This window comes from Canis lupus, chromosome 1 (assembly GCF_011100685.1).
Source record: "Canis lupus familiaris isolate Mischka breed German Shepherd chromosome 1, alternate assembly UU_Cfam_GSD_1.0, whole genome shotgun sequence".
NCBI lineage: Eukaryota > Metazoa > Chordata > Mammalia > Carnivora > Canidae > Canis > Canis lupus.
In genome coordinates this window covers 34,263,732-34,279,607 of record NC_049222.1, presented here as the reverse complement: position 1 = coordinate 34,279,607, position 15,876 = coordinate 34,263,732, and the positions used below count along the sequence as shown (strand labels likewise).

At 37.2% G+C, this 15,876-nt stretch overlaps 1 protein-coding gene across 6 annotated transcripts in view; it reads right to left on the bottom strand.

Annotated features, from left to right (window-relative positions):
* The window catches only part of ADGRG6 (adhesion G protein-coupled receptor G6), a 138,660-nt gene that overhangs the window by 65,161 nt on the left and 57,623 nt on the right, over nucleotides 1–15,876 (bottom strand). For all 6 annotated transcript variants that reach the window (XM_038526200.1, XM_038526199.1, XM_038526202.1 and 3 more), the window contains exons 3-4: nucleotides 7,349–7,690; nucleotides 4,355–4,978 (exon numbers count right to left, since the gene is read on the bottom strand). In XM_038526200.1, coding sequence (XP_038382128.1) covers nucleotides 4,355–4,978; nucleotides 7,349–7,690 — 966 coding nt within the window. The remainder of the gene's footprint in view (nucleotides 1–4,354; nucleotides 4,979–7,348; nucleotides 7,691–15,876) is intronic.

Below are 15,876 nucleotides of genomic sequence, written 5' to 3'. Positions count from 1 at the left end.
GATCCATCCCTGGGTGGCTCAGTGGTTTAGCACCTGCCTTGAGTCCAGGGCGTGATCCTGGAGTCCCAGGATCATGTCCCACATCGGGCTCCCTGTATGGAGCCTGCTTCTCCCTCTGCCTGTGTCTCTGCCTCTCTCTCTGTGTCTCTCATGAATAAATAAATAAAATTTAAAAAAATAATATGTTGATTTTATTAAGGCAGAAGATATTTACTATTTGAAACAAATGACAGGATGTTTTAATGTTAGATGTAATCAGTTCTGTTTTACCATCTTATTTTCATATTATAATTTACTCAAGCAATAGACCTTTGGAAAATCTGTTCATTCTTCCACAAGTTAAATCTGGAAGTAAAGGTCATATTTAACAGACACTGTCAGTCCAAAGGAATGTTAGGCATGAAATTCTATTTTCCCATTGGTTACTGTACCAATCATTAGTTTTTGGAAATTACTGTTACCATAAACAGCAAGCCAAAATGTTCCAGAAAAAAGGAAAGGTTAAAATGTTAATCAAACAAACCTTTTTCATTTGTTGAAGTTCTGCTTAGCTAACAAGCTTAGATAGCATCTCTCTTACAGGTATTTCCTGCCAGTTAATAAGTGACTAGGGTTATTCAACTCCCAAAGCTGATGACTGAGCAACAGAGAACACCCTCTCCCGTGATGACTCCTGAAACACAGCCCAGGATATCTGAATCCACGGAATCGGGTGTTTAGCGTCATTGTGGAATGTCAAGAAGACCTCTATAAAAATTAAAGGAATTCAAATACACGGACTCAGTGACTTGTGCTACTCTTTTAATGAAATCATTTTGAAAACTTACAGATGACTGAATCAGACAAGCATATGTTCAATGCATCTCAATAATCTTAAGCCTTGGGGAAGGAGTGTTAAAAACAGTGTTAAAAAAAATGTGAGGATATCCAGATAATAAAGCCTGGGGAAGGGGGAGAGGAGATGGGCGTGTCTGTGCACCCACTGCCTTAGCCACTTTTTTTTTTTTTTTAATTTTCAGTTTTTTGCCCTATATTAAGTGAAGGGACTGGCCTAAGTTGGGATTCCCAAGCAGAAATGCCTATTGGGGGGAAATCGGGGGGTGCATGGATGGCTCAGTTGGTGAAGCATCTGCCTTCAGCTTGGGTCATGAAACCCCATGATCTCAGGGTCCTGGGATCAAGCCCCACATCAAGTCCTACTCTATAAGGAACTTTCTTCTCCCTCTCCTGCTCCCCCTGCTTGTGCTCTGTCAAATAAATAAAATTAAAAAAAAAAAAAAAGCCTCATGGGGCCAGAAGGCAATCTAAAGATGAGATGGGGCTGGTGGAGAAAGAATACAAAGAATGGTAAGGGCTGAGGAGCACCCTCATCCCAAGAAGCAGACACCACCTAGCTCTAGCTGTGCTGGCCTGACAGCACTGGCTCAGGCTTAGTTTATTGTTTGCCAGAAAATCCAAACATTTATTTTTACTTGAAATCTATTTTTTTTAATGTTTGAAATAAATCACTTAAAAGCATTGTGTGGAACAAATATAAATAAATGAGAACAGAGAAATGCTGCCACCATCATCAATGTCTGAGGGCTGAATGAGCTCACAAGTGGCTGGTTCACTCCCTCTGGCCCAGGAGCTCTAGTAGGTCTTTTCCAGTGTTGTCCAAAGTGTGTGCTTCAGAACGTTGGACCTCATGATTTTTTGGACTCATCTCAGGGAATTGGCACATTTTCTCTTAAAGGGCCAGATGGTAAAAATTTTAGGATGGTGGGTCAACTTAGAGTCTCCCACAATCACCAACCCTGCCCCTGTAGCACAGAGGCAGCTATAGACAATACAAAACCTCCGAAATATGGCTGTGTTGCAATAGAACTTTATTCACAAAAATAGGTGGCCTGCAGTAGGACTTCCTAGTTTGCCAACCACCTGGGTCTAGAGGATTTCTTAGAGAAGTTCAGGAATCCATGTATATCCCTCACATTTTATATTAATGTATCCAAGAAGCAATGCAGGAAAGAAATCTTACTAATTTTGTTTAAAACAAATATAATGTTTATGCTCTAGAAAGCTAGTGTTTTCCCACAGATCACTCCTGGGTCTTCATACTCCTCATCTAGGCAAGAATTAGCTACTCTAGTACATATCATCTTTTAGTCCTGCATATTCTAAAAGACAGTCTAATTTATACTTGTAAGAGACACAGCTCTAAAATTAAACTTCCTGGGTTCACTTCCTGGCTTGGCCACTAATTAAGTAATGCAGGGGAAGTTACTTAATTTCTTTGTGCCTTGGATTTCTCATCTGCAAAACGGGGTTTGTAATAAAACCCTCATCACAAGATTTATGTTTGTAGAAAAGAGTTAATATGTGTAAAATCTTAAAACAGTACCTAGAAAATACATATTAAATATTCAAGTTAAGTATATAATTTAAGTGTTAGCAATTATTAATACATCTAGTCAATTTTTTTTTGGTTGCCATAGTCCTCAAATATTGCCCCACAGAAAGGCAACTATTAAGTGATCTATATTATGACTTTTTAATAATAGCCAAGGATATGGTGAAAACAGGCTGCTGGGATAAAGATAATCACCCTGGACATAGGAAAAATATCTCTGCCCCCTCGCTGCTCACCATCCCACACCAAACACGCACACCTGATATCTTCTCAATTTTCTCACTGAGTGAAAGACTTCTCAGGGGTCCCCGACCACCCTCTGTAGCTAGTCAAACAGAGAGGATGCCGGGAACACCACTGGCTCTTACAAAGTCCTCCAGTCTTCTTCTGGAACATGGCTGTGGTTTACCCTCTGTCCAACAACCCACAAGGAAATACCTCTCAAATGGCATCACTTAATAGCCTCCCACCATTTACAGGAGCACCATGAACCACAAGGAGGGATGGGTGAATTACAATGACAGTTATGTGACAAGAGTTCCCCAGAGCAGCAGGGCACACACAGGCCAGGGAAACAGGAGAGGTGGTCTCATGTCTTCAAAGGGATCCTACTCTGCTCAAAGGATTGGGAATGAATTTCTGATAAAATATCCTCCACAGTCACATAAGAATTACTTTTTAGCATCAGACCTCTTCTTTCCTCTTTTAATGAAAGTTATCTCCGTGACTGAAAAAATAATAACTTATATTATTTATATTTATATTATATTTATATTTATTATATTTATATTATATAATATATATTATATATAATGTATATGTTATATATAATAATATATATATTATTTATATTTATATTATTATTAAAGTGCTGATATATTATCAGCACTTTAGATTTAGTCATATGACATTCAAAAGTGATAATGAAACTTCTCCTTTAGGATTTTCATCAGTCCTATAATAAAGACTTCCACAATTAACTTATATACATAGAGAATGCTTGATAGAAGTCTATTTTAATATAATGTAGTTATATAAAATTATTTTCCTAAGTATTTGGCATTTAGCTACTTCCAGTAATATCAATTTAAAGTCTCTCAAAGGGGCTCCTGGGTGGATTAGTCAGTTAAGCGTCTGCCTTCGGTTCAGGTCATGATCTCAGAGTCCTGGGATTAAGCCCGACATCAGGCTCCCTGCTCAGTGGGGAGCCTGCTTCCCCCTCTCCTATGACAACTGATCATTTTCAGAGAAAGAAGTTCAAAGAAAAAAATGGATAATTCCTGATTATCAAAGATTTTTCCATAAAATGGAAAAAGCTCTGATATTTTATCTTGGCTGAGTAAATACCATTCTTTAAGGTGGTGTTTATTTAAATAACATAATGGAAATTTCATAAAGATCAACTTTTTTTTTTTTTTTTTTTTTTTTTTTTATGATAGGCACACAGTGAGAGAGAGAGGCAGAGACACAGGCAGAGGGAGAAGCAGGCTCCATGCACTGGGAGCCCGACGTGGGATTCGATCCTGGGTCTCCAGGATCGCGCCCTGGGCCAAAGGCAGGCGCTAAACCGCTGCGCCACCCAGGGATCCCTAAAGATCAACTTTTTATTGTATCATCTTTGTGATTAAAAACAGTAACTTACTAATTTCTTTTGTTTCAGTCCTGGTAGTAACATTTCTATTTGAGGCATGACAGTTACAACTTCTGTTATGTCAGTGATAAACTGGGTGACATTTTATGACATCAGGAAAACTTTAAAATGGTAGAACCAAAAGCTTTAATTGAATAAACAAGGCTTGTAATCAAATGTATATACTCTGTATGGCTGAACATATAACATTTTAAAAATAAAAAGCTCACTAACAACTATATATACATGTATGTGTGTTTGATTTCTTGTTGACCAACATTCATAGAATAATGCTCTTTAAAAAGGGGGGCAGGTAATATGGGCAGACTTACCACAGCTTAGGTTGCTTTCTGCTTTCAGAGCTAGCGTGGGGATATTCCAGAAGTCATTCTGCCAGTCAACCACATTCCCTTTCACATTACAGCTGAGGTTGGAGAGGATTTTGGAATTCATGGTAAAATTCCAAAGTCGAAAGTTATAAATGTCCCCTTTTAGGGAGGCAATTTCATTGTGACTGGAGCCTAACAGCAATTTCCCATTTCTAGGAATAACTTTACTGATGGTAGACTCGCATGGAACTGCTTCATAGTTTCTTTTGAAATTTACACCAACAGAACCCAGAGAATTATTCCAAATAATGCAGAGCTGCTCAAAGCTTTCTGTGAAAATGTCTTCTTTATCCTTCACAGGTAACACACTGTTCAGGAAGCATTTTGAACCAGAAATAGAAATAAAGTAGCCATTCCTGGTCTTTCCAAAACTAAGTAACTGTGTGAAGGAGGCATTGGAGTAGGAGAAAGCTATCCATTCATGGTCTTCCTTGCCAATTTTGGTTGCTTCAAAACAGAGAGTGAAAGCGCTGAGCTCTGGAATAGAGACACTTTTGGCAACAGATATCTGGTAACTATCTACTGTCTGGGGTAAAATGACCTTCTGGTTCCTTAAGGACACAGCAACTAGGACAAAACATAGTAACAGATAAAAATATATTAATTTCAAACATGAACTAATGAGATGCAAAACATCTGATATGCCCATTCCCACCCCACCGCTCTGCACTGACTTTTGCCCCTCCTTTTATGACTCTCCATTACCTTGTACCAATAATAATAACAATATGGATCCCACCCATATTAAGTCTAATCATGGTGGGATCCCACACCAAAACTTCTGAGGTATACCCAACCAAGTTGATAAGTATCTTTTTTAAATCCCTGAACTGAAACAACAACAACAACCCAAAACCCAAATTAAGGAAACTATTATTTCAAGAAAGCTCTGTCTGTACACTTTTTCCAGAAATATGCTATTTTTCAAAATATATTTCTAAACATAATAGCTAATAGTTCTTTTTTCATTAATAATTAATTGCCTTTTACTCTTCCTAAACACTCCTATGCTACCCCATATCCTATTCATTTTCCCCACCACCAGGCTATTTGAGGAACAAAGGTGAAAATAATCCTATGAAAGAGAGGCACTCTGATAAAAAATAAAAATAAAAATGAAATTTTAAACTATATTTCCTTTACCGCGGAGCATCTGGGCTCCTTTATGAGGGATAGCAAGGAGCAGAGGTAAAAGGAGCAGACAATGCAACTTCCTATCCTAGCTCTTCCACAAAATGCAGTGTGACCTTGGGGACATTACTTTACCACTCTCCATAAAATGAAGGACAATGACACCGATTACACAGGTGGTCAATAGGAATTAAATTAACACCTTGGAAAGCTCTAGAACAGTGCCTGCTATAGTCAATGTACAGCTAGGATTACTAACATTACCGATTACTAACATTACTGATTACTAATACAGATTATTATTATCATCTGCATAATATAGTCAAAATAAAATGAATTAGCCCAGTCTTTCTGTGACATATGTGAAATTAGTAAATAATACAATGAATTTAACCCTATGTTAATATAATAGACACTGCGAAACAGGTACTGATTGAGAGAGAAGCAGCTCTCCTCAAAAATTCTGTTTAATGCTGGCTTCATAGGAATGCTAGTTTGAATATATTTCAATATATATCAAGAATAGGTCTATGGTATAAAAACATCATTTTAATATAAATATTCTAGTTAAAAATCCATGATGAGGGATCCCTGGGTGGCTCAGTGGTTTAGCGCCTGCCTTCGGCCCAGGCATGATCCTGGAGACCCCGGGATCGAGTCCCGCATCAGGCTCTCAGCATGGAGACGGCTTCTCCTTCTGCTTCTGCTTCTCCCTCTGCCTCTCATGAATAAACAAATAATACCTTTAAAAAAAAAATCCATGATGGAGTTTAACAGAATCATGGATTTTAGTCTACTTTTTAAATATAAAGGACCTTACAGGTCTATTTACCCAAAGGAATATTTATGTAATAGGAAGCCAGTATTCAACATGTGTTATTAAAAGGGTAGAAAGGAAATATGTCCATCAACATTTTATTAGAGGTTATGGCTAGGTTATGATATATGGGCAATTCTAATTTGCTTCTTTTTTATTTTCAAATTTCCTATAATATTTTACAATTTTTAAAACACTATTAAAAATTAAAACACAATATCAATTAACCACACATATACTTAATGTCAGTCACTAATAGTAAATGACTCTGCCACCAAAAACACAATTTATAGTAATGAGGGTCAGTCATTTTCCTAATGGTGCCTTTCTTTATTCTTACTTTCAGAAATGACATCCACTTAAGAAGCTAGTCTTAAAGCTTGAATTTTCCTTAAGCAAAGAGAGGTTTTAGAGAGATCGAGATTATTCAAATATTACAATATGCCAGAATCTGGGAACTATGCTTGATAGAAATATTTTTTGCCTTTCATTAGTCATTTCTAAGGGGCTTTCCTCAGGCTATGTTGTTTATTAGCTTAAGTTATAAATAGATCTTTTTATTTTAATTTATATGCTAATATTTTATATTTGTCCCCTAGCATAGTTCCTTAAAAGGGCAACATCTTAAAAGTCTAAAATAAAATGATTTCTGAATAGGAATGTTTGAAATGTTCAGTGAAGAGCTGTTAAAATTACAGCTTTTAATTATTAGCTGTGGAATATCTACAATCTGTTCAAAGCAGCCTTTAAATATTCTACATATAAACAATATAAAAAATTCAGTTCTACTGTAACCAGATTTTGGATCTGGTAACTATATATTGCTAATGAGAATGTTCAGAGAATATTAACAGATTCTTGCCCTTAAATTCTAATCCTAATCATTCACATTCACATAAAAGAGCATAACTCTGTCTTCTGGTCCTTGTGTTTATTGTAGAACATGTTAAATGAAAGCAGAAGGTTGGCGCCGCCTTTGGTTTACATACCTCTGATGTAGCTGGCATTGAAACCTTTCTTCTGGATGCTAAAGTCACTTGAAAAGGACACATGCATCTCATTCGCACTTGAGTTAAATGATAGGCCTTTGGCAGTTGCTCCACAAAATTTAGTCTGGCTCTCTCCATTATCAAGGGATAATGAGTCATAAATGCAATTGGGAGCTTCTTCAATGTCGAAATCATTAAACGTTATCTGAATGATATAGCCGGTGGGGGCTCGCAGGGTCCACAAGCAAGCCTGGCTGTTAGGGTAGTCATTAGGGTAGCACGGAGAAGTAAATGTCCCAGAAGGGTTGGATAGGACAACTCTGCAGTTGGCACATCCCCACACTGTTGGCCAGACAAAAGAGAGACAGAGAAAAGGGTGGGGATCAGAGGCATATGATAAACCAAGAATACCACACACTGGGGACAAACAATAAGCATTTTAAAATACCAAAATATCATCATTAAAAAAAAAAAGGAGAATGAAACCCATCTCAAGGAGAAAAGGAAAAAGTAACAGAGGAACAAAGAGTAAAAGAAAAAGAAAAGTTTTAGAGCAATGATTCTTAAACTTGAGGGTCACAGATTCTAAGAATCAGATAAAAGTTACAGTAAAACACATAGAAGTCACTACACTCAGTTTTCTATTTTAGGGAGTACATGAGGCCACAGGAGGTAACAATGGATTTCCCAAAGGTTCACTGGCTCGGGGTTAAGAATCTCTACTTTAGCGAGTAACTGAACTGGGGGTAAGGGAGTTAGAGAAGCATAAAAGTAGAGGTCAGTATTACAATCATGGATATAAAGGAAGATAAATACTTAGGAATTAAATGTTTAAAGAGAAAGCTACCAATACAAAATAAATAAATAAGCAAATAAGTTGTCCTATGGCAGACTTTTTTCCCCCTAACATTCAAATAAATAGCATCACCTTGCATGTATGGATATTTATAGTTTAAAAATACTTTCACCTATTTCATTTGTTCATAACAGTTGTTACGTACATACTTGTGTGATTAGCTCATTCATTCATTCATTCATTCCGGTGACTATTCATTGAGTACCTTTCATAAACCAGGCACTATTCTAAACACTAAAAATAATTCTAATACATATTAATCAGCAAGAAAGACAAAGTCTATTCTGAATGATTCTTACACTTGGTTTTGGACTCAGAGATAAACAAATAATATAATGGCAGATGGCAATAAGAGGTAGGAAGAAAAGTAAAGCAATCAATTATTTCTCAATTATAGCTATCCAGGGCCTGGTTACCAACTGGAATGAGAAACCAAGGTCTACTATCTTTCTATCTAGTGGCACTTTTGCAATTAATATTCATGTCTCTTTTAAGTATTTGTATAAATGGAGGCAGTAACTTCATTTATTCAACATTCTGGATAAATAAACTGCCAAAAAACTGACACATACGGCCTAAAACAATAAAATACTTTAACTCTGTTAATGGAAATCACTCTGAAAGTATTGTGTTCCTCCCTCTTTTACCAGGTTGAGTAGAATAAATATGCACTAACTTTTCTTGAACATGGTAGTTACCATAAATACTACTTATTTTTCTATGATATAGTAATATATGCAAGGAACTTACTGGATATGTTACACTGCTCAGGTTAGGTTTTTCTTTTTTCTTTCCCCTGTGGCTACCTTGGATTATGCACTATATCCCTGACAACTCTGCTCCCCATCAATTCTTTGTAACTTGCCCTCCCTCTGTTCTTCCTCCCTGTGCCCGCAATGTGTTGTATAGGGCTGAAGACAGAGAGGGGAAAACAAATTATGATCACCACGTGTTAGCCAAACGCCTTCTCTCATCCATCCCTGGAGTACCACATTCCTCTTCTTTGTTGTTTTCATCAGAGCAGTTATGTTACTTCCACTTGTGACATTATTTGCTTATTGTCTGTCTGTTCCCACTGTTCTCGGAATACAAAAAGTAAAAAATGTACTTGTACTGTTCTATTCACCATCTTACTCCTCAGGACCTCACAGCATCCCTGGTACATGGAAAACTTCCAATAAAATTTTTTAAATTTATGAATAAATGAATAGCTTAAATCCTATCTCAAGTACAGTATATGAAACTAAACCAAACAAAGTCTAAGTCAGAAAAAGATAGTGCATGAGCATGTCCCTTTGGGTGGCATTTTGGGGCTCTTTCTTCCAATTATTCACTCATAGTCTAAGACTGAGAACACCGGGCCTGACACTTACAAGTAATCTTAGTAAATTAACAATAATGTATCCAGTAAAAGGTACTGATTGTTAAAAAAGAAAAACAGGATACCATCTCTGTGTCATCACAATGTGCATGAAGCACCATTATTTTTCCATCTGCCACATTCAAAACACAATATACATGACTTCCTTCATCCTGATATATATATTTTTTTTTCCAAATTCTTCTCTAAGAGCTGAATAAAAAGTACAGGCAAGTTCAACCTGAGCACATAGACTCTAATATTGAACAAGTTAATGTCTCTGTGCCTCAGTTTCACTACCTTCACACTGGTGGCAATAGAAGCATCCACCTCCCAAGATTATTGAGAGGGTTAGATAGGTTAATATTGGAAAGTCCTGGGAGCCACACCATTTGAGTGTTGGATTTTTATTACTCATTAGTATAACACAAAATCTGTGCATCAATAATTTAAGAGAGAAAAAATATAGCATCCCATTTTAATAGAATCCTATTTTTCCCTTAGGTACTCATTGGGATGAAACAGCCAAAGGGAAGACACCGATAATATTCATTTAAAAACCAGTTAAAGTATTCCTGGGGTGCCTGGGTGGCTCCGTTGGTTCAGTGTCTGCCTTCAGCTCAGGTCATGATCCCAGGGTTCAGGGATCAAGCCCAGAGTTGAGTTAAGGCCCTTGCTTGGCAGGGAGTCTGCTTCTCCCTCTTCCTCTGCCTCCATTGCTCCCCCTACTTCATTTTACCAAATAGATAAATTAAATCTTAGACAAAGTAAAATAAAAACAGATTAAAGCACTCTTTTATGATTCTCATCTACAGTCACTAGACAGCAGTTAGAGATAGTGCTACTAAACAGCAATTATCTTAGTTGGGTGAAAAATCAATTAAACAAGGCACAGTATCATCATGTTCATTGTATTTTATAGATAACTTCACAGTAAAGGGCTTTCACATATATTATCTCATTTGACATCGTAACAACCATGGGAATTAGTAGTTCTATCTTCAGATGAAACTAACAAGGCTAATACATATTATATAATTGGTCCAAAGTTACACATCTAATTGATAAGAAGACCAAGACTCAAACCAACTGTTCTCAAGTCTAGTGTTTTTCCAGGGGAAAAAAAAAGTTTCCACAATTAAACAAAAAACAGTAAAGTGGAGAGCACAAGTACTGCCTCAAAAGACAATGTTTTCTACTGGGCAATTTCTTAAACATAGTGAAATCAACCTAATAGTAATATATTTTAAGAAACTGATTTTGAAATATTTTAGTAAAGAATGCTAGAGAGTATAAAATATGGTGATTTGAATTTGTCCGGTTAGAGCAATCAATTGTCATTGTTAATTCCTAAACAATGAGCTTTTCTTTAAGAACTTTATTAATTCTCCCATAAAGGCACAGATACTTAAAAAGATGGCTACTGAAGTAGCCACTGATTCTGGTCTTGGTAAAACCAGAGTTGACACATTTCCTAAAAGATACTCAAAACATCTGGCTCAAATTGTTTTCAAAGATGGATATAGTAACACATTCACACCTACAAATTTATAAAAGCAAAGTTTTCCGGAAATCTAAGCAACAAACCAAATTCCACCCTCGGCTTTTGCCTATGCCTGTGAATGTTTAGCAATAATTTACTTATGCTCATTTTACAAAACTTTATTCTTCCAAGAAACTCAAATCTAAGATGGAAAACCTTCCAGTCATGCCAAGCCTATTTCAATTTATAAGCAACATTTAGACTCAGATTTAATAATCATTGCCTTTTGTGGCTTTTGTTGTTTTATCTCAAGATTTGGATTCTTACCCCGCCCTTGCTTCAAGTCCTTCCCTCTAAATTAGATAGTATGTTCTTTAAAATCTAAGGCAAAGGTATCAGGTTCCAAAAGATAAATCAAAATAAATCAATTTTAGCTGCTTTCAACACAGATCTATCAATAGAATCACTGTTTTTCCTCTCCTGTGTTAAAGGATGAATAGAATGAATCCATTTAAATGAAATCTTGCTTTTTATCTGCATGCATCTCAAACTGCTGCTAATTAATCTGTTGGAAAACTTCACTGGTGAAAATCATCTCAGAAAATTTTGCCTCAAGTTGCTGGCTCAAGTTGCCTCTATTCAAAGTTGTTGTTTGAAAAAAAAAAAAACAAAAAAAACAAAAACAAAGTTGTTGTTTGAGTGATCTGTGTGACTATATTAAATTCTAATGAATAAAGTTCATTAGTTGCTTAAAAAGGTTTAAACTATTCAGTAGCCTTGGTGTTTTCTAAAGATTAAGCGGAAAAGTCAGCAAGTGAGAATTCCAGGATCAGTTCTACGGCCTCAATCATCACGAAGCCAGGAACAGAGACACAGGATTTTTCCAGATCAAGTACCACGCCACCAGATGTAACATCATGAAATGTCCAATAGAAATAATACTTTAGATGCTGGTATTTATTAGTTGACTAATAATATAGAGAACTATATATAATATATAGTCATCAAAGTAAATGTAAGTGATTTCAGCCTCTGTGCATATTTTTTCAGCATGGCAAGGAATCTGAAGGCAGTCTGGCTGTGACATCTGCGTTTCTGTTAATGTGACAGACTTGGCAAGCATTCCCACCCTCCCTCACCACTCCTCTTCAAGCTCTGCACTCAGAGATAGCATTTCCATGTAGGGGAGGATCCCTCCTAAAGCAGGGTTACACTGGTCATTCCAATCTCCTGCTGGAATTTCCAGCAGCCAAGTAAGGATATCAATTTGCTCCCAAACTCCTCCTAAAACACTAGTTTCCCCAGGGTTAACCAGAAAATTGATTTTCCCACTGTGATGTTTTGGCCTCAAAACATTGTTTGGAGGTACCATAAATATGAAGCCATCGCCATGATTGGCACATTAGTTTAAAAGGGTGCCGCTTTACTTGAATCAGTTCAATTAAGTTTGACATAGCTAGAAAATTAACAAGAATTTGAAGGTTCCTTGATGAAGCACAGTTAAGCTTAACAATTTTTTTTGAATCTCCAAAGAGATTCACATCCAGCACATCTTCAGATACATTTCTCTCTTCTACAATATTGTTAATGTTTAAACTTCAAGTCCTGCCTTTCCATAACCACTGGAGCATAAAAACATCCTATATGTAACTGTGAAAGGTAATATTTTCTGAATCCAAACACATGAACTGCTGGAAATCTTTCCAGACTCACTTTATTATGTAGCTACCCTTCCCTTGCAAGGGGATTAAACACACAAGCACATGTGCACGCATATGCACACACCCCCACACATATTTTCATGGGAAACTGTTCTCTCTTAACCAGTGGCTGAATCCTTCCCCAGCTGTTAAAAAAATAAAGAATAAAAACATACAACCTAAAGGCAATGCATAATTTTAAACAAACTAAAGCTGTAGAGTCCATCACTTAACCTGTCTTCTGGTTAATACGTTCAAATCTTTTATCCCCTTCTATATTCCTGCACTGCAAACCCCTAACTCTGTATTAATATAGCCATGGACCTTTTGCTCTCTAATATGTAGGCTTCTGAACACTGTTGAAAAGAATCCACAACACTGCAAATTTATACTGAGGAGGCTTCTGATTTATTTCACTCACCTTCTTCAACATTCAATGCTTCCCTGATTCTTGAGTCTCTCCCTCACGGTTTCTACCTTCCCCTTATTATTCTCCTGCCCTTCTCTCAGCCCTCTCTGAGCTTGCCACTGCTCTGCCTCACAATGTTTGCTATTTCAAGTACAATCCTCAGACCCATAGCTTCAGCATCACCTGTTAGACATATACAGAATCAGCCAGACCTACTAAACAAAACTATATTTTAACAAAAATCTCTGGTGATTAGTAAGTACATTAAAATCTGAGAAGTGCTCCTTTTAATAACAACATACTACAGAACCTAGTCATAATCCCCCACACACACACTTTCTCCCCAAGGGATTTGCCCCTCCCACATCTCATGCAGTCATATCAGTACCATCACCCCAGGGAAGGACCCCCTCTCCTGAAGGGAACCACATCATGGGCTTGGCTCCTCAGATTCTCACTCTGAGAATGTGAAGTTAGGGACACAGATAATTTGTTCAGAGAATGATGAAAAATAAAATGCCTGAGTTATATGAATTCAAGAACAGCAGCTGTCTTGCCCATTTGCAAATGAAAGACACTGATGAGAAGAAGAGAGCAAATGTAGAGAATAGAGAGATAAGAAAAAATCAGACCTTTGAGAAACACAGAGGCTTTCATTTTAAACATTCAAAGTCCAGAATTCAATGAGAGGAGCTGTTCTTTGTGGCTTCTCCTTGAATTCCTTGACGAGAATTCTTATACCTACCATCTCACTTCTCTTGATCCAGTTTCAGTATATTTCTTTTTTTTTTTCCAAAGATTTTACTTATTTATTCATGAGAGACACAGAGAGAAAGAGAAGCAGAGACACAGGCAGAGGGAGAAGCAGGCTCCATGCAGGGAGCCCGATGTGGGATTCGATCCCAGGTCTCCAGGATCACGCCCTAGGCCAAAGGCAGGCACTAAACTGCTGAGCCACCCAAGGTTCCCCCAGCTTCAGTATATTTCTGTTCCTGACAGCCAAGTGTGCCTCAAGGCTATACTTTACCAGGCTCTCCTCTCTCTTCAGCTTTTCTGTCTCTATACTTTGTCTCTCGGATGATCTCATCCACACACAGGCCTTTATTATGTCCAAATGCTGTCCTACTGAGCACCACACCCACACTGGCGAATGTCTATTCAATGTCTCACTTGGATATCCCATAGATCCCTTAATTCACACACCATTCCTCAAATTATGTTTTTATTCATTTTATAATTGTTCATAGTATGAGAAAGATCCAAACTGCAGCTCTGAATACTGCCCTAGGGCTACCTTCTCCCATACCTTTCCAAATATTTTGTCAAGGGCTGTGTCATTATCTTATTCATGGCTAACTAATATATCCCCTTATCTCATTCTCATGGCTCCTTAGTTTAAGGTTCACATCTTTTCTCTCTTGGACAAAAAGCTCAGTAGCTAGTCTATTTGCCAATATCTTATCATCTCCAACTCATGCTCCACATCACTACAAGAAAGATCGATGAGATAAAAATATGCTTTCAAAATCTTCTCTGGGCTCCAAAAAGGACAAACTTCTTTGAATGACAAGTACAGCACCCATATTTTCCTGTTCATACTGTCTACTCATCACTTACCATCCCCCCATATCCATTCACTTGATAAATACTTCTTAAGCATCTCATTACCTGGCCCTGTGAATATCTACTGTATCATGGACAGGATACAATTCCTGACTTTATGGAACATCTAGATTTTTTCAAGTATAGATAAATAAGGGCATAGCAATAGCACAATGTGAAAATTGCTCTGCTAGAACAAGTGGATGAGTACAATCACCTGGGTTTAGACTTCGTGGAAACAGTGCCATTTCTAACAGATGAGAAAGAAACTAAGACCTAAATATCCAGCATAGGAGTGGGCCAAGTAAAGAGGAGAAATAGAAAAGTGTTCTGGCTAGTAGGTCAGCAAGTGTAAAGGCTAGCCGGTGAAAGAGAACACGACTGTTCAGGTAACCTAAGAGTTTAGTTTTGTGGAAACATAGGATCCAAGGAGGGGCAAAACAAGAGATAAAGATGGCAAGGTAGGCAGAAATTAGATTCTGCAGGATTTTGCAAGCCAGCCTAAAGAAAATGGAAAATTATAGTAAGAGCAGTAGGGAAAATAAAGAGGTTTTAATTAGGGGAAAGTAAAATAATGAGATTTGTGTTTAGCACATGGGTTTTTGTTTTTTTTGTTTGTTTGTTTGTTTTTTGGTAATTCCTTACCCTTCTAAACATAAACACAAAACTACCAGTTAACAAAGCCCCTTGTAAGAGTCCCTGCAGCCACACTCAAAGGACTTGACAGAAGACAAGAAAGAGAGAGCAAACCACCCTGGCAGCTCATTTGCGGAGAGAGAATAGTAGTCAAGCAGTAGGAAGATTAATTCTGCAAAGACTCCCCGAAGCAGAGCCTAACTGTTGATGGGTAAGATCTAAGAGCAGCAAAGTGACCAATCTAGTGTTCATCGTAGATCTATCCTACTGTGATCTTACATGTTTTATTACCCCTGATGGAAAACTGAGGGAACTCTAAAAAACACCCACCTAATGTTCATTTCTCTCACTTGAGAATGTCACAGAAAACTTCTCCATATGGATTATCTAGGCAGTTGTTATAGGGTAAAACTGGTTTATGTTGGCATTAACCAGAAAAATATTGCTAAATATTACCAACATAAATGGAGAATGTCTTAGCC